This window comes from Rhagoletis zephyria, unplaced genomic scaffold, assembly GCF_001687245.7.
Source record: "Rhagoletis zephyria isolate East Lansing unplaced genomic scaffold, Rhagoletis_zephyria_1.1 Rzeph_scaffold_00253, whole genome shotgun sequence".
Lineage (NCBI taxonomy): Eukaryota > Metazoa > Arthropoda > Insecta > Diptera > Tephritidae > Rhagoletis > Rhagoletis zephyria.
The window spans coordinates 189,591-209,714 of NW_016157337.1; the positions used below are offsets into that span (position 1 = coordinate 189,591).

The 20,124-nt window shown below is 35.8% G+C and overlaps 1 protein-coding gene across 1 annotated transcript in view; it reads right to left on the bottom strand.

Annotated features, from left to right (window-relative positions):
* Hr51 (photoreceptor-specific nuclear hormone receptor 51) overlaps positions 1-20,124 on the bottom strand; it is a 301,348-nt gene that overhangs the window by 154,333 nt on the left and 126,891 nt on the right. The window contains exons 3-5 of the mRNA XM_017609752.1: positions 2,546-2,660; positions 2,353-2,408; positions 2,053-2,289 (exon numbers count right to left, since the gene is read on the bottom strand). Coding sequence (XP_017465241.1) covers positions 2,053-2,289; positions 2,353-2,408; positions 2,546-2,660 — 408 coding nt within the window. The remainder of the gene's footprint in view (positions 1-2,052; positions 2,290-2,352; positions 2,409-2,545; positions 2,661-20,124) is intronic.

Genomic DNA, 20,124 nt, shown 5'->3' on the forward strand with positions numbered 1-20,124 from the left:
TAAATGCCATCACAGCTAAAAATTTAGACACAATGTACCCAAACACCTGTATCGCTTTGCGAATGATCTGCACATTGCTAGTATCCGCCGAGCGATCCTTCAATGTTATATTAAGGACATAAAAACTATCATCGTTCTTGTTCAACCCAGAGTCGAGTTTCAGGATTGGGCCACGTTATGTGTGTTAGCAAGGAAACTCGACTTCGCTGCTATCATCAAAGCCTTTGCCTCAGCTAAAGCCAGGAAGGCAAAATTCTGTGTTTAGAGGTTTTGTAAATAAAAATGTGCGGTTCATTAAATATTGAGGATGTATTGCAAAATGTATTTGTGAATACTTTTGATATTTCTGCTAGTTTGCGTTTATTAACTATTGCTTTATATCGCCCTCTGTGAGCGTAATTCTATCTATTTTTAAATTCTTCTTCTTATTGATAATTATCGGCTAGAAAAGTAAAGAAACAAAGCTAATGCTTGCTGTTAAATTTTTCACTAGCCTTGCCGGATAAACAATTTTTAATCACCTGATAGCTGTAAAAAATTTATTTATTTATTTAAATTATTCATTGAAATTGCTGCGGTAGTTACTTCTTTATCGGAAACTTCGTATCTCTATAAATTACAATTTTATGGGAGGTGGGCGGGGTTATTGTACGATTTAAAAAATTTTCAACAGGTTTCGTAGTTTAAGCCATGTTCGTACCCAGTTTGGTGCGGGTTTCAGATGTGGCTACAAAAATTTCATAATTTTATCATTTTATTCCAAAATTCTACTACAATTCCAACTTTATGTATGTAGGTCTTTATGAAGTCTTGAGAATGACGATAACCCGAGAGGCCTGAAGGTAAAGAATTTTACCTGAGATTACGACTCCGCGCAATAATACATGCTCATAAACACACAATTTTTGTAATTCAGCTTTTTGGGAGCAGTCGATCAATTGAAGAAACGAAGAGAAAAACTGGTAATGTCGCGACTCATATGTATGTACATATGTGTTGTATATTAAAATTAGTTTGTATTTAGTTTAAATGAGTTTGAGTCAGTACGTAAGTGCCTTATTGTGGCATTACTTAAAAAAACTATGGGGAAACTCTCCAATAAAGGCGTTGGTTAAAGGGGTGGTGGGCGGAAGGGGAGGGGGCGTGGCAGAAAGTAGTTATGTACAAAAATACCGTGGATGGCGTAAGCGGTTTCGGCCCCCTTTATTTCGCAACACAGAAAGGAGAATTCTACTTAGTAAGGGTTATAATACTTAAGCGCGGCCGAAGGCCGCTTACGCTCAAACTTCTTCGCAAAAATACTGTGGATAATTGCTTGTTGGGTTAACCACCCGCCTCTTTTTCATTCGGTCATTTGACAGTTCAACGTTAATAACTATTAGCTGCAAATCGCATCGATTATGTGATTTTTTTACATATTGTTGTTATTATCGCTAACATAAACTTAAACAATTAAATTATACATTTTAGTACAATTCCAAGTATTTCCTGCGTTTTGATACAAGTCAATGAGTGCTTTCCTTTGCTAAAAATAGGCGTAAACGCAAGTGCAGGTAGTGATTTTTGTCCATTTTTCTAAAGGGTCCCTAGGGACCTGCAGTTGGCCTAGGTGGTCGGCGGTTGCATTTTTGTGAATGGCGGTTCATGCCCAGTCCTCGTTCGCCCACCGTCCCTTTAACCAACGCCCTTATTGGAAAGCCAGTCCAAAACTATAATTGATGGAGGTGTCCAGCATTCAAAAACGTGGCTAAATGCCCAATTGGAGCTATGTTGCGAAAGTAAGACATTTCTAGATACATAGTCCATGAATAAGCGTGTTCAAGCCTTTGTAGTAGTACTACGGGTTGCGTTACCACCTGACCCTTTATTTCATTGGTATTCAGTGATTGAACTCTATTAAAAATATCAGGCAGGCAAATACAGCTAAGTTAATGTTGTGAGATAACTATTCGCGTAACAATAACATAATTAACTACATACATATGTACATATGTAGTACATACGAGTACAATATGAATGTATAAATAAGTATCAACATGTGATTGTAATTACCTGCATCTGATATGGGGGAACTCGGATCTATAGAATTCGTACTACTTGAGTTCGTAGACACAGAGACTGTTCCATTCGAGAGATCCATTGACGTAGTATAGGAATTCTCTTTTGAAAATTGTAGATTATTATTAAAAACAGAAAAGCTGCCTGCGTGTGATACATTTGACGAAAGTTGTATGGCCTTCGAAATGTGATTGTGATGTAGTCGACGATTTGTGGGAATACCGGAAATCGCTGGAAAACCCATGCTAAATTAAAAACATTTTCAACAGATTTTATTACAAAAAATAAATTTACTAGGAGGTGGTAACAGCCCAGAACCATAGCAAGGTGGAGACAATAACACGGGTGGTCTAGAATAGAAAGAATACAATTAAATGCTGTTATCGGGCAATTGGAAGTGACATTCTCTACTATTTCCGTGTGCATACATACAAATTAACATAGGCATATACATACGCGCTAGTTTATGCAAACGTAAACTTCTTACCCAAACACTCCTACAGCAACGGCCGCTTCCCGCAAAGCTCGTCCGTGTTCCATCTCCCGCAGCGTCTCAGGACGAATAGTAGCTGTGTTTCGCGGCTGTCGCTCATTTTGCACCGCTGTAATTGGAAAATAAATGAAATAGGAATGTGTTAACCGCACGCAGCACTTATAATGACGGGTTGATAAGATTCCAAGTGAACACACCCAGGGATCTGCATGCGCGGCTTGACAAAAAAATGTCATAGGTATTGAGGCTGCAAGGTATGTCATAGATATACATATGTACATACACATGCATATATGTCTATATGAATTGTATGTAAGCTTAAGTTTTGACAAAACCAGCGTCCGGACTTGGCTCCGATCGGAGTAGATTTACTCCGATTTCTTTTTCAAATTTAAAATCTACTACCTACTCCGCTTGACCTAAAATATGCTCCGATTTTTTCGTTTTTTGATTCACATTAAGAATTTATTAAAAATAATATTGCAACTTCTTAAATTTTTGCTCCATACCTTCTGTGGCCAAGGTTTTGTATAGCAAGGTGTAACATAAATTGTCTCTTTTGCGCCTTATCATTCCTTCTTTATTTCCCAAAGCAGGGGTTTGATTAAGGAACAGATAAATGTGTTGGAGAGGTGATTGTTTAGCAACTTGGCAGAGTATATGCTAACATTAGCTATTTTACCGCACAGCTGAAGAAAGAAAAATTTCAGAGGTTAATCTCATTAAAAATAAATACAGGAACAGGCTTAAAGTCGAAACAGTTGAAAGTTAAACCAAAGTTCAGAAATTTATACGCCGTCTAATAATTTACAATTACAATGTAAACACAATGTGATGAATTGAAAAACTACCTGTAATACATATACATACATATGTATATACTTATATGTATGTATGATGTTTGAAAACATCAATGTTTCCATCGATGTTAAAAAACGCGGTTATAAAAACGATACATCGGTATTTTTTTAAGCTCAAAAGAACTAGATTCCCATATTCGCTACAAATTGAAGTAATTAAATATGTAACCACGACGTACCTTAAAATCAAAGGCTACCTATCCCAGCGGTTTAGTAAAATTAATTTAAAAATTAAAAAATTCACATTTTAATATACGCTGTCGATCAAAAGCGGGTGAATGGTGTTTTTTGTTAAATATTTACAATATTTTTCAAACAAATATGCTTATTTGTTTATAAGAATATGATTCATGCTTTAATTAAAACCACATAAGTCAAACTTTCAAACTATATACAGAATTTATAAATTCAAAACATTTTCATCTTAGTTTTGAACTTTTTAATCTGAATCTTTAGAAAAAGGGGGGTATGCTGGTACATCGGTTATGTAATTCTAGTAAAACAAGTGAAAGCTTTAAGTGGCTAAAATATCGCTTTGATTTTTAATGATTTTTTTTTCTGTCGGCTTTTTGCGCTTTTTATTATATTAATAAATCGTATCTATTTGAATATAAAAATATGAAATAGAGTTCAGAAAATAAGCTTTGCTAATCTAGTCCTCAAAGCTTATTTATATCCTGAGTAGGTAACGGTTGCACCAGCTTCCGGGAAAAAGCTCTCGCTTGGCACTGGTCGTTCGGCAGAGTACGAACGGAATGAATGAACGATGTCGCTAATTTTCACTTTTATAGTCGGTGTATTGACGACGTATCGTATGTTTTGAAAACATCGATGCATCGTTTGCTGTAACTGCCTAAGCGATTTTGGCCGAGTTCAACAAAGCACGCAAGTCGTTTCTCTTCTGTGCGAACAGACACCAATTGGAAATGCCAGGTGAAGCCAAGTCCTTCTCCACCTGGTCTTTCCATCGCAGTGGGGGCCTCACTCTTTCTCTGATACCACCAGCGGGTTCCGATTTGAATACTTTCAGAAATGGAGCGTCGGTGTCCATTCGAAGTACATGGCCAAGCCATTGGTGCGGCTGTACTTTAATTCACTGCACTATGTCCATGTCGCTGTTAAGCTGATACAGCTCATCGTTCCATCGTATGCGGTACTCGCCGTCGCCAATGCGTAAAGGCCCGTAAAATCTTTCTCTCAAATATTCCAAGAGCCACCTCATCGGATGTTGCCATTGTCCATGCTTCTGCGCATTTACCAGCACGTGCATGATGACTGACTTATAGAGTGTGGTTTTCGTACGTCGAGAGAGGACTCTACTCCTGAATTGCCTACTCAGTCTAAAGTAGCACTTGTTGGCAAGAGTGATTCTGCGTTGGATTTCCATGCTGACATTATTATCGGTGTTAATGCTGGTTTCCAAGTAAACGAAATTCTCCACTTTCTCGAAATTATAACTGTCAACAGTGACGTGGGTAACAAGGCGCTGACTGTTTGTTTGATGACAGGATATAATTCGCCTTGTCCTTGTTTACCACCAGACCAACTCGCTTTGCTTCCTTTTCCAACTTGGAAAAGACACAACAGACTTCGCGGTTTTTGTTTCCGATGATGTCGATGTCATCGGCGTATGCCAAAAATTACAGTAATTGTAGTAAATTGTTCTTGAGTGGTTCTGACTTGCACCTCTTATTATCTTCTCCAACATCAGATTAAAGAAATCGCATGAAAGTTAGTCACCCTTTCCGAAACCCCGCTTGGTGGCGAACGGCTCGGAGAGGTCTTTCCCAATTCTGAGGGAGCTGGTGTATTGCTCAACGTCATTTACACAGCCGTATCAGTTTCTCGGGGTTGCCAAATTCAGACATCGCGGTGTATAGGCAACTCTTTTTAGTACTATCGAAAGCGGCTGTTTTCCAAGATTTGGCGTTTTGTGAACACCTGGTCTATGGTGGATTTTCCAGGTCTAAAGCCACACTGATAAGTCCCAATCAGTTCATGTGGGATTCAGTATTTCACACAGTGTTACCGCTGAAAAATTTTCGAAAGTCTCAAAAAAGTGTCACAGCCGAAAAAAAGTAATTCAAATTTTTTGTACCATGTATACATACATCGATTTTCATTATTTTTCCTTTCGAAGCTTATATTTATAGTCAAAATAAAATCCACTCTAAGCTAAGTTATAGCTTTAAGACATAATTCTCAATGATAAATCCGTCAAAACGCTGCATCTAACTTTATAGTCGGCTTTATTTCATCTATTTTTTGATAAAAAAGAAGCAATATGCATTTATTATGAAAATAAAATTGCTATTAAAAACTGTCTTTACATCAATATAATACTTCAGTCACACAAACGGATCATTAGTAGACAACAATTACACTATGCGACAGTCAAAATCGGGATGGGATGAAACCAACGGGAAATGTTATATCGGTCAAAAACCAGTTATACGTGGCCCGGCGTTTCGCTGGGTCACGTCTAGGAATCGAGATATATCGATTTGAAGTTAGTAACTATCATATATGGGGAATTGTCACCTTTGGTGGTCTTTTTTTTGACATAACTCGAGAAGCACTAGTCCGATTTTGCTCAACCAAATTTAAAAAAATTAAAAATTACAATTCCTTTAATCTGTTAATATAACGTTTTTCTATATACTCAACAGTTTTGCCGGTAAAATATATTTTAAGCAAAAAATATTTTTTTTCTTCATACATTTATTTTTACCGGCAAAACTGTTGATTATATAGAAAAACGTTATATGAACAGATTAAAGGAATTGTAATTTTTAATTTTTTTAAATTTGTTTGAGCAAAATCGGACTAGTGGTTCTCGAGTTATGTCAAAAAAAAGACCACCAAAGGTGACAATTTCCCCTATATGATAGTTACTAACTTCAAATCGATATATCTCGATTCCTAGACGTGACCCAGCGAAACGCCGGGACACGTATAACTTCTCTTTTACCGATATAACTTTCCCCGGTAGTTTGAACCCTTCCCGATCACTGACCCCTACCATTTGTCTCACAGTGTTATTATAACAAAGTTTAACCTTTTAAGTTTGTATATAAATTATCGCAGATTATTTGTTTGCGCCAGAAGCCACGAAAATAAATTTAACAGTAATAGCTTGGGGAAATGCTAAGCTACAAAAATGGTGCATTAATTCAATGCTACTTCTAGAGATTTTTTCGCAAAAAATTTTGACAAAATTAAAAGGTTGAAATCAGTCAAAATATTGTCAGAGGTGTAAATTTTAAGAGCCTTTGAAAAGTAAATACTGAAAACATTTTTAAACATACAAAAAAATATAAACTTTATGAAAAAATTATCAAAATCAAAGAAAAGGGGAAAAAGTCGCGGGATTCTTAAGAAAAGTTTCAGAATAAGGCTACTTTTAAAAAGTCGGTGTCAAGGCGCATCGATCTCCAAAAATTGTCCATTTGCACTTTAGTCGCACAACGGTAACACTGACTTCACACAATACGCTCGATAAGACCTTGTAACCTATGCTTAGAAGGCTGATCCCGCGGTAGTTGGCGCGAATGACGGGGTCGCCTTTCTTGTGGATTGAGCAGAGCACAATTAAATTCCCGTCGTCGGGCATGCGTTCATCTGACCATATTCTGCATAATAGTTGATGCGTGCACCTTATCAACTCCTCGCCGCCGTACTTGAATAGCTCAGCTGGAAAGCTGTCAGCTCCAACAGCTTTGTTAAGGCATTTGACCGTTTTGTAATAGTAATATTATCATATCTTAGGTATAAGCCATGAATTTTGTATGAATTTTGTGTATGAATTTTGAAAATGAAACTTTGGCTTGTAATATCCATGGAATGTGTTAATTGTTATAAACAGGACGATATATCAAATTAAGGGTTATTAAAATTGGTACCTCACGTTCATTTATCATTTTTCAATAAGTCTACAAGTTTTTAAGATACTAAGATAAAACTTACAAAAGCTATAAATTTTCCTTATGAGTTTTCCATTCTTCCCTACTTCAGCAACCAAGTGAAAAATACAAAAAAGTGAGACGAGATTTATTTAAAAAGTTTAATGTTTTCGGATGTTTATATAATATTAAAAGGACCATTGACTTGGTCACGCCGATTTGGTCAGTTTTCAAGATTGTAGTTAATGAAGTCAAACATGTATTGTCAAAGATTAGGAATCGTTTCATAAGTTAATAGTAAATTCAAACATATAAGTATTTACATACATTAACATAATACAATTAGGGTGAGAAAGGCCCAATTTAAGTCCATTTATGCAGTCTTGAAAATTGGTGCGGACTGGTTTCATTAGTCACCGAAGAAGCACATTTTTCGCGGTTACTAAATTTGCGGTCATATGAAAGTAGGGGACGTGCAATAAGTAATTAGATATACATAAATATTTTAGTTAATTTCGTTATGTGAAAAAGTGACAGTTGGTAAATGCAATAGTCTTTAATCTATCCTGGGGAATCCTTTTGAGGACTCCCAATTGGAGGATATTGCTTTGCATTCAGCTTGAACGAAAAAAGTCACACCCTGGCACACTTTTCTGTATTCAGGTTCTATCATTTAAAAGTTATTTATACAAGTGAAGAGAAATTTTTTCAGAAAAATTCGAGACCCACTTAATTTTTTCGATATAACTTTAGTAAATGTTACTCGATCGGTACGTAATAACTACCGAATTGAAGGCGAGACTTACTGTTTCTGATTTATGATAATAATATTATGAAAATCGTTCAGATTATAAACAAATTATTTTAAAATAAAAAAATGTTGAACAAAATTTTTTGTAATTTTCCTATATTTGCAATTTTTATATTGTATGCATAAACATAAGTAAACTAATAAGTGTGTCTAGAAGTTGTGCCTGTTCAGTGTCTCCATACTCATTTTATAAACAAAATTTTTCCACGATGATGGAAAATAATGGCTTGTCTATTAAAGCTACCGATACTGTTCCTAAATTTGCAAAAAGTCGCAAACTGTAGCTAATATTAAAAAAATATTAAAATATTTGGTACCAGCGACTTAAATGCACACCAGCAATATTAATGCTGTTTTTTACATCTTTTGACTATAGGCCGGTGCAATTATCAACAAATCAATTACAATTTGGTTGAAAAACAGATAAGTTTGAGATTAACGCTAAACAAAGCAGCTGCGAGTATGATATTTGGCTTTATCTTTGCGTTAAAGGATTCATTATCTAATAATATGCACCAAACACTTTTGCTGAACCCAGAATTTTTAACAAGAATTGGTCTTATTCGACTAGTGTGCTGTGGGTCAATTGGCGGTCGATGCGCGGGCTCTTACAATTAAAATAAAAGACTAATATTTTGCAGGCTTGTTGTTGACTTCATGATACAATGTATTTTCACTATTACCAAGGGATTTGAGAAAAATTAGATTTTCGACCCGGCCTAATGGGTAACTAAGTCGCCTTGTTCTTATTGGAGTACGCCCTGGTCTTGAAACCTTCCGTAAGTCGCCCAACTATCTGGTAAAATTTTCGGGCATTCTTCCTGTCGGCCAGCATTTCAAGCTCTTCGCACTCACGTATTTCGGCCTCTCTTCTTATTGCGGCAAATACGTCTCGCTTCTCTCTTCAGCTCCCTATATCGGTCCCACATGACTCGCGTTGCGCCCGATCGCAGCGTGGCCCTGTAGGCGGCATCTTTTTTCTCTGCAGCTTCTTGACACTCCTCGTCGAACCAGTAGTTAATCGTTAGTATAGAAAACAATTTTATTAATTGAAAAAGTACCTAAAGACGTAACAATTTTTCTTTTTACTATTTAATAAAAAAAATGTTAATCTGCTCCGAAAATTAAATTTTTGCTCCGCTTTTCGAGTTATTTACTCCCGAATCGAGTTTTAGTAGTCCGAACGCTGGACAGAACGTTTGACAGTGTCTAAATAGGCATGCTGATTTTATACGAGTTTGCATGCGAAGGTGCGTAATTGTTTTGAGGTCACGTGCCAGCGCCACTGGCCATTTGAAGCTGCTAATGTGTTTGCATAAATTCTACAAACGCATTTACATATGTACATGTGTATATGCATAAAAACAAGCGGACATAAATATTTTATGCAAAGGGGTTTTTAGATGATTGCTCATCAAAGATACTTTAACAATTGAAAAAAGAAACATCCATGTGTCTTTACACGTACATACATACATATGCACGTACATATATATGTGTACATACATATCTACATATGTATTTAGCACATTATTTAAATATGGCAGACTTCCGAAACAAAACCCTAATAAATTCAACCTTAAAACGTCATGGAATAATAAAAAATAAATTTACAAGCTTTTCTCAAAATTTTAAACCAGAATTAAAGAAAAACGGGAAGCACTTTTATTGCTCATTAAATTTTAGTATAAATGGGTACAGGTTAGAGGTGGCTCAAATCTCGCATTGATTTTTTTTATGGATTTTCGAGTTCGCCCCTAGACGAGTTCACCGTACCGAAGTCGAATAGAACTCGATTCGAGGAGAAAAATCAAAGACGGAATTGAAGTGATTCAAACTCCTTTCGTAGCCTAGTGCACAGGGGTGCTTTCTACAACGCAATAATATTGAAGTAAGCCGTTTATAAGTCGATATTTTTTAAACGTTTTTACAACGGAGTTCTAAACTAGTTTTTGAAATAACAATTTCGAATTATGTATATGGGTAAGTTCCTAACTAAGTGTACATGGCAGGCATTTTTTTTTTAAATTTTTTTTTTAAGATTGATAAATTTATCCCCTCAAATCGATTACTGAAAATTTGTGCAGAATACGAAACTGCCTTCACGCTCTTCAAAAATTATTATTTTTTCTTATTTTTGCACTTTTGTAAAGTATTTTCCAGAATATCACATTTTTAAGAGTAAGAAAAAGGATTAAATAAGTTTAGAAATTGTTTGAAAAAGGTATACTAACCAATAAGCATTGTACTGATTTATAACATTAAATGCATGCTATTTAAACATTTTCATTTCACTTTGAAACTCAATTATCAGATAAGCTAATGTTGAAGTTCTTTCCACCTTCTTCATGACCTTAACGTGAGGGTTTATTTGGGAGGTACGCTTTTGGTTTAAGCCTCGGAGGCCCGACAACTTTTTCCACGGTCAACGCGCGACAGGGTCCCCAGGAACCCTCCATATGGCGTGCCATGCGTGTAATTATAATTTTTTACTCAGATAGTATTATTACTATCATATATTCAGTATAATGTTGCAGAATAGGGGTGGATATTTATATGTGGGTAGATGCATAATATAAAAGATGCAGGTTTTAGAAAAAAAGAAATAATGGCCCGTAGTTATAGTCGAAAGTTAAAACCACTTCTAGTTAAAATTAATCTTTAAGTTTAGAGCAGGCTTTAAGTTTTAATCAGTTATAGACATGTTAGAGGCAGGTTTTTGCTAGATTGACACAAAACAGGGCCATTAATATAAAATGAAAAAAGTAACCAATCGGCATTAGGAAAACTTTGTTATTTTAGCAAGTTCACCCTGTGTCAACTGACTATTATTAATAATTTTGAAAATGGCGCAGCAAACTGTAAGTAAATAACAAATTTTTGTAAAATATAATTTATTAACGTAAATGATTTAATTTTTAAAGGAAGTGAAAAGAATTCGTGAAGTTAATTGGACTGCTGCTGAAAAGACCTGCTTGCGGGAATGTATAAATACTCACATCAACGTCATTGAGGACAAGACCAATGATAATAAAGAAAAAAGAAGCCTGTAAGCAAGTCAGGATAGCGATGATCGCCGCAGGATTTGACAGAGATGTGCCCTTTGATTGGGAAGGATATTCTTCAAATTAGGACCACTTTTGGATTTCCTCCGCAAATTTTGACAGGAATACGTCTACTTAGAGTACGCTTTTAAGATTTTTTTTTTAAGTTAAAAGGTCTTTTAAGTTGACTATGACAGTGTTAGAACTGTGTTTATCTTAATATACAGTCTTAAATGTTAAAACCTGCCTCTAACTTGTCTATAACTACGGGCCAATATGTATTATGAAAAGCGTGAGCTAGACAAAGACAAGAAGGCAAAAATATGCCTTTTACTGGGTTGAATGTAACATCATACACATTTTGCACCGGGGAAGGGCAACATTTTTTGGAAGACACGAAATCACCATTAGTAACCTTATCTAAGAGCTAAGGAAATAGAGTAAAATAATTTAAGTTTTGAATTTAGTTTATTGTTACTAATTCAGCGACATTGCATCTGTAGGGCTGCATGTATCACATTTCTTTAGAGAAGCAGAATATTTAGCGCACACAGGATTTCGACAAACAAAATATATGTAAGCAGTTTTGCGTTGTTTGCTTGACTTTCCCCGGCACAAACGACAAAAAGGACGACTACATCGTGGGGTCAATGGAGGTGCAGCATCTGTTTTCAAGGGAGTTATCTATAAATAAGGAAAGGATAAGAAATATTAGGTTCTTTCCCGTACGCAACGTGGGAACCCGCGGGTGCCCAAAATAGCCCAGAAATCATTCCCGTACTCAACAAAATGGGTAATAGAAAGCGAAAATTGGAACGTATTGGATCGTAAGTGTCTTCTTCTTCCTGTCCGAAATAGCCCGGGGAAAAATGGATAAAGCGTCAAAGTGCATAGCAGCTGTTTAAGGAATAGTGAATGTATTTTCAATCTTTATATTCTTAAAATCAAATTTGTGAAAAAAAATTCAATTTGCAAGAGTTTGCGTTTAACTGACAAAAACAAAGACAACGCGAATCACCTGTTTCTCAAATTCTGGGCACGAAATATGGTTTTTTGCGTTCCCGTACTTCTAGATTATGTTCCATTTTTGAGAGCAAACTTTTCGCTTATTCTCTGATTACCGGATCCGGTCCGGATTGTTAGGGAAAGAACCTATTTCCTAATATATTAGTCTGTGTTGTTTTTTGAAAACTTACTATTGCTCGAAATGCTTGCATAGCCGCACGTATCTTCGGGTTGCAGGTAACATGTGCACTTTTGCAATGCGTACTCAATTGTTTAAGAAATGAACGTCGTCTATCGGACTGAGAAGTAGTGATCAATTCTCTAGGCATAGTGAACGGTTAGGAGCTGTTTTGTAGAACGTTAACAGGAATAGGTACCCAACATTTGGTCCATCGTATCGACACCGCATCTATTGGCATTGATTCAAGGATAGCTGCTGGCTTTTTCTTCTGGTTGTAATCATCAACTCGGATAGTACTGTTGATTGCGGAGATACGATTCTTAAACAGGGATCATATAACCCGCGCATGAAGGTCCGTAAATCTTTCACAAAATCTTTCTCTCGAAAACTCCAAAAGCCGCTTCATCAGATGTCTTCATTGTCCATGCCTCCGCGCCATATACCAAGACAGGCATGATGAGTGACGGACTTATGGAGTCTGATCTTTGTAGGATTAGAGAGGACTTTACTTCTCAATTGCCTACTCAGTCCAAAGTAGCATTTGTTGGCAAGAGTGATTCTCCGTTCGATTTCAAGGCTGACATTATTAATGGTGTCAATGCTAGTTCCCAAATGTTTTTCGCTACTATAACAAGTAAGTTAGATGCGGAGCTGCTGCAATCTGATATTAATAATGTTTCTTACTAGTGTATTAAAAAGCATCTTAATTTAAACATATCATTTTCATATCTCTTTCTCTACCAGGTCTATTCTGCACGTTACCGAAGATTTTGTGACCGGAAAATTGTATTACCAAAAAATGTTACCACTTCTTGTCACCGCGATTCTAGGTACGTTGGTAATGCAGGGAAAATATTCAGCAATTCAGCTACGAAGATTTGTGGAAATTCCTATATTGCATATTTCACGGGGCAATATTTTGTTACCAGCTTATAAGATGGTAACCAAATTTACCGGTTACAAGAGAGCACAGAATGCGAAAAAGGTTTAAAAATTGACAGAAACTTTAATTTCCGGTTACAAAATTTATGTTACCAGCGCAGAACAGACCTGTAAGTGTTATTTATACCTCTTATGACATAATTAACTATCGTTTAAAAACTCTAGAGGAAATCTCTGACCTGAAACTACTATATAATTCTCTCGTACGATCGAAACTAAAATAAGCTGATTGTCATATCAAAAGACTTGAGAGAGTTCAGAAAAATGTTGTACGCCTTGTTCCCCATTCTTTAAATTTTTCGGATACGATTCCTCCTTATATTTCTAGACGTCTACTCATAAACCTTAAATCATTAAATAGTAGGCGAATTATTCTTTCGCTCACATTTATATCTGATATAATAAGCGGTTTGATTGATTCTCCTTATCTACTTGAGCGTATTCATTTCAATATTCCCATTAGGAGCCTTCGAAATCATGATATCTTTTTTCTGGAACGAGTAAGAACAACTGATGCTTCTAAATCTCCTATTCTAAGGGCTATGAAAGAATTTAACTTGCTCTCAAACTCTTGTGCGATTAACTGTTCTTTAATGAAATCTAACTTTAAGTTATAATTAAATGAAATCTATATGTAGTTATTTAGAAGTGAAATCTTGCGTTTCTGGATTATACAAATAAATAAATAAATAAACGAAGTCGTCTACTTTTTCGAACTTGTAACTTACAACAGTGACGTGTGTTCCAAGACGCGTATGCTCTGACTGTTTGTGCGATCACAGGAGATACTTTGTTTTGTCCTCGCTCACCACCAGACCCATTCGCTTTGCTTCTCTATATAATCCCGAGAAGGCAGAACAGACGTAGCCCTTGTTTTTACCGATAATATCGATGTCGTCGGCATACGCCAGCAATTTTTTTAATTGTAGAACATTCGTGAGTACAGACGTGCATAGTGTTTTTGCTCCGTTTCATCAGTAAATTTACGTGGTATTTCTATAAAATAAAATACAAAGTTGGTATCTTCCTATTGCTATTGAGCCGGCGGTTCACCTGAGTGAATTATAAAATTATTTAAACTAAGCTCTAGCGTTACGCTTGACTCTGTTCATGCCTGTGTTTATTGTTTTTGGATTTACTAAGGTATGTCACCAGCTCCCCACGGTGGCCTTGAATCGGATTCAACTGAATCGGTCTGGAACGATGGAATTTCCGATTAGACTATTTTAGGGGGGTGTTCCAGTGTTAGAATATGTTAAGTTCAAAGTCATGGCAAGTGCCGATTTCAAAAACGGTAACTTTTTTGATTTTCAGGTAGGTTTTCGATAACGTTCTTGATGAATATATTTACATATATACAAGTCGATTGTATGCATATTTATACATATATGTGCAGGCTCGACAGAAGGTGGGGCTGTTTCCCAACGGGCCCGGATTTTTCCATAAATTTAGTTGGACGATAAAAATTTTAAAATTTAGTTAAATTTGATTATTTAATATTCACATAACTTTTATAATATCTAATAATTGCGAAAGCGCATGCCTAGATACACATGCAAGTGTGGTAAGGTCATTTCCGTGCAAGTCAAAACAACCGCCAATCTGGCCTAATGTGAAACATAGAAAGGTGAAGTCAACACGTGTTGTCTGAGTGTTGTCATCGTAATGATTCATGGTTCATCAAATATTTTGAGCTCGAAATCGTAGTGCGACCTTCATAAAGATTCGAGGTTATTTACAACAGGGGGAAATCAGAGATCAATGGAAGACGAGTTTCTGGCATACAGTTCTTTTGAGCTTAAAGGAACACATTTGACTAAAACAATAAAAACTATTTTACGCATTCACTTGATCCGTACAACAGTGTAGCAAAACAAATTATGCCTTTAGACGAAGCTTTTCTATAAAAAAAAACTTTCTACACGAAAATACCTGGTATGTTTCAAAAGCACTGAATAAGGATGTGATGATAACGTCGGAAATTCGTTTAAATATTTTTAAAAAATATTTACGGTTAGAGGGGGCCGTCCCGTATTTAGTACCGGCCCTGGACGATAATACAAGTTTATATTATGAAGTGAAAACAACTAACTAATAAAAGAACACCTATCAAATAATAAGTATTTATAGTTAATTTTTTGGAAGCCTGGTAAAAGTAGGCTGTTATAAGTGGACCAAAAGTTGGCTATTGTAGTAGACGACTACGAAATTCCCCACAGGCTATACATATATACATATCGAGCCCTAACCGCCAAAATAACGTAAGCGACATTTTGTTCAAAACTTATTTATTTTTTTATGCCGAAATGCATCTGGATGCTCTAGGAATATTTCTGCATCAAAAAGAAAATTTTGAGAAAATGTCGCTTACGTTATTTTAGCGGTTCGAGCTCGATATTTAAAAAATTACTCATACATAGTCTTATTTATACTATACTTAAATGCGAAATATCGGCCGAAAATCGAAAAAGTTATCTTTTTTAAATCGGCACTTGCCACGATTTTGAATTTCACGTATTCTAACTCGGGAACACCCCTCCAAAAAAATCTAATTGGAAATTACATCGTTCCAGACCGATTCAGTTGAATCTGGTTCAAGGACACCGTGTCCCCCTTCTGCACCTTAAAGACGCTTACGTAAAGTTTCCCCCTCGCCTAAAACATTGAAACTTGATGAGAGTGTCGCTGCTGTGCCGTCAATATTAATTGCAATTCGTGAACTTGAAGAGAAAATACAGTGTCAGACAGAGAAATTAGTCTGTTTTCGATAGTCTCTCTGGCAAAATAACCGAAGTTGAGGCTGCACTAGTTAAGCTTACCTCCAAAGTGCATGACTCTGCTTAGCGGATTACTGCCTTGGAGACAAAATACCAGAGGTGTGAAACCGAAGTTGAGAAACTGCGCCTTATTGTTGAGAAATTGGAAGCTCAGAAAATTGCTCCCGAAGTTGCTGCTGACGCGGTTGTTTTTGGCATACCGTTTATCGAAGAAGAAAATTTAAAGAACACGTTTAATCTCATGTGATTGTCCATTGATTTTCATGTTACGCAAATAAGAGACATCTTCCGTATCAATCGCGTGAATAGTAACACTAGCAGCGTAGTGATCAGTGTTGCCGTTTTGGTTACTTTTAACCAATTTTGGTTAACTTTTTCTTGCCTGTGAAGTTGGTAAGATCTTTCCCGTTTTGGTAATTTTTTAAAATGTACTGTAGTTTTTAATTGACATAGGCCAGCTACACCTGTCGAGGTTGAGGAGAGTAGCAGCAGCAGTGGCAGCCCCAGCAGCGAAACCAAGTAAGAATATTTGGAATGAATGTATTAATATGACTCACATATGTATGTATTCGTTTTATAATATACAGAATAAATAATACACATGGTCGGCTAAAGACTACTTCAAATGAATACAGACTTAGATAGTACATATATAAATACTTCGTATATGCGGAATCCAATACCACGTCATGTATGTACGATAAAAAAGGGATTTGGTTATTCTTTTTCCATTACTGCTTACTTTATTTATTTAAGTTAAGATTAATAATAATAATCTTATAACAAGTAGGTTCAGTGAAAATACCATTCCACAGTTTTGAAAAATTCGGGTTTTCGCGCTTTTGTAAAATTTATTTACTATAGTATACGCGGTACAACGTTTGGCGTATACGAGGTATTTCGCGCTGAGCGACGATATAGTTCAATAAGTCCTATTTTTAATAGTTTAATCTTAATCTTAAAATATATACAATGTGGTTGTTCTGATTAGGTATTACATTGATTCTTGAAGAGAAGTTGGAAACTGTGTACCTATGTACTTATGTATTTAAAAACGTCATTTAGAGTCTGGTAATGTTTACGAAGATACTAACATTCATACATATGCATCTAATACGGGAAGACTGTTTTTTTAAAATATGTATTTACATATTACAGCATTAAAAGGATATACTTTTCAATAATGCAAATAAAAATCGATTTTCTTTGGTTTGTGAAGGTACTATATAAAAGAATTTGTGATGACCTGAATTGTCAATCTAATAAAAAATTGGTTATTTTTCCTTACATTTGGTAACTTTTTCGTCTAATCTTGGTTAGAAAGTTCTTTGAACGGCGACAACACTGGTAGTGATCATCAAATTCTATACACCAATTGATCGCAACCGTACTCTCCGCGCTTTCAGCGACTACAGAAGGAGAACTAAATCTGCAGTCTCTATATATGTTGTTGGTCTCGATGGTACACTTTCTATGTTTGAGAGTCTGGCTGCTGCTACAAAAAAGATATTGCAAGAGGCTATACGGTTAAGATGAGCTGCAAAATTGGTTTCCGTATTTACTCTGCGTGGTGCTGTGTATATTAGAGTTAACAAAGGTGCTTCTGCTATAAAAATTGATAAGCAAAATGGTTCGCAAAGGTTCTGTTGACGCGTTATATACATTCTCTTTTAACTTCCTTTGTAAAGATGTGTCATCTCTTAATTATATAGTTTGTATTGGAATGCGTTTATTTTTCCTTTTGTTTTGTAGTTGTATCCTTTATTGTAGCTTATAAAGGCAAACTCGAAAGCATTGGTGACAACAGCCGAGCTACATATGTGTGCTTCCTGAAAAGTGTCAACCAAGACCAAACAAATAGAATTTTGCCTGGACAAAATTTAGACAAGCCAATCGATAACTACATATTTTGCCTTTCATTCACCAAAATATTGGACTAATTGGTCAATTCCATTTCAAGATATTTGCGGCCTTCCAACTACACTTTTAATTTTTATTTTTTTCGGAGAAGCCATAGCTTCCATAGATCCTTCATAATTGTAGCACACGATTAAAAAGAATTTTAAATCTATACAAAAATTTAGTACAGCTTATGTTCTGTAAGCCTTACAATAAAAACAACGTAAAACAAGTAAGAAAGTTTAAGTTCGGGCGGAGCCGAACATTAAATACCCGGCGCAAGTATTAAATACATGATTTTCACCTTTCTGAAAGCTACCGCTACATGGTAAGCCGGGGCGTATTAATTTTGAGCAAATTAGCGTCCTTAAATTTCGATATATTGAAGCTTCAAGCATTTCTGAAATTTACCGTTATATGAAAAGCGTCCTCAATTTTAGTCCGATTTCAATAATTTTTAAGGTTTTGAAGGTTATGTGGCAAGCACAATAACCGTACCAAGTTTGGTATAAATTGGTAGAACGGTTACCGAGATACATATATGTAATTATAAGTGGGCGGTGCCACGCCCATTTTCCAAAATTTTATCATAAACGTATTTCTTGGTAAAGAATTATTGCAAGCATCAATTTTGAATAAATTAGCTTTAATATTTACTGATTTATCGAAGATTTCGTATTTCTCCAAATTACCATTAAATGGGATGTGGGCGTGGTTATTGTCCGATTTTAAACATTTTCGGCCATTTGGCATGTTGAATCAAGGCCAATAACTGTGCTAAGTTTGGAAGAAATTGGTAAAGGGGTTACCAAGATATACACATGTAACCATAAGTAGGCGTGGCTACGCCCATTTTCTAAAAACTTATAATATTCTCATTTGTCGTCTAAAGGTTATTGTAAATTTAAATTTTGAGTGAATAATGTTCAGTAGTTACTAAAATATCGCAGTTTTCGTATTTCTGTAAATTACCGTTATATGGGAGGTAGGCGTGGTTCCTGTCCGATTTTTCCCATTTTCAATACCATCCGTCCTACGCCCGAAAGAAGTGCACGTACAAAGTTTCGTCAAGATATCTCAATTTTTAATCGAGTTATCGTGTGCACAGACGGACGGACGGACAGACAGTCACCGCTTAATCGATTTCTCTTTTCATTCTGATCATTTATGTATGTATACATTTGTCTATATCTATCTCGATTCGTTTTGCCTGTTACAAACAACCGTTATGTGAACAAAGTTATAATTACATGTAAAATAAAGAGTCGTAACGTTTACTTCATTTGTCAAAATTTTAATACAAAAGCAACTGTGTACGAAAATTATGAAAAATTTGCAAAGTTTCAGCAATATTGCAATTTTTTTAACAAAGATTTCTAAAAAAAATCAGGTATGTATGTATTTTTATAGTCCATTCAGTTTTAGTATAATAATGTGCAAATTTCACATGTCTAAAAAATTTTTGAGAATTGTTTATACATTTGAAATTCGTACACTATTGTACTAAAACTGAATGGCCTATAAAACTGCATACCTGATTTTTTTAGATATAATGTATTATATAAATACTTTTCTAAAACTTGATTAATAATAATAATAATAGATTGGCGCTTACACATACGTTACTGTTTGGCCGAGCTTCTCCTCCGATTTGTGGCGTGTGCCTTGATGTTGTCACACAAAGCGGAGGGACCTACAGTTTTACGCCGACTCTGAACGGCGATTGTATTTTTTGTGAGAAGCTGTTTATCATGGCAGAAATACACTCGGAGGTTTGCCATTGCCTGCCGAGGGACGACCGCTGTTAAGAAAAAACCTTTTTATACCCGAGCGCACTTGTGCACAAGGGTATTATAACTTTGTTCACATAACGGTTGTTTGTAACAGGCAAAACGAATCGAGATAGATATAGACAAATGTATACATAAATGATCAGAATGAAAAGAGAAATCGATTAAGCGGTGACCGTCTGTCCGTCCGTCCGTCCGTCCGTCCGTCCGTCCGTCCGTCCGTCTGTGCACACGATAACTCGAGTAAAAATTGAGATATCTTAATGAAACTTGGTACGTGAACTTTTTTTGGGTGTAGAATGGTATTGAAAATGGGCGAAATCGGACAATAACCACGCCTACCTCCCATATAACGGTAATTT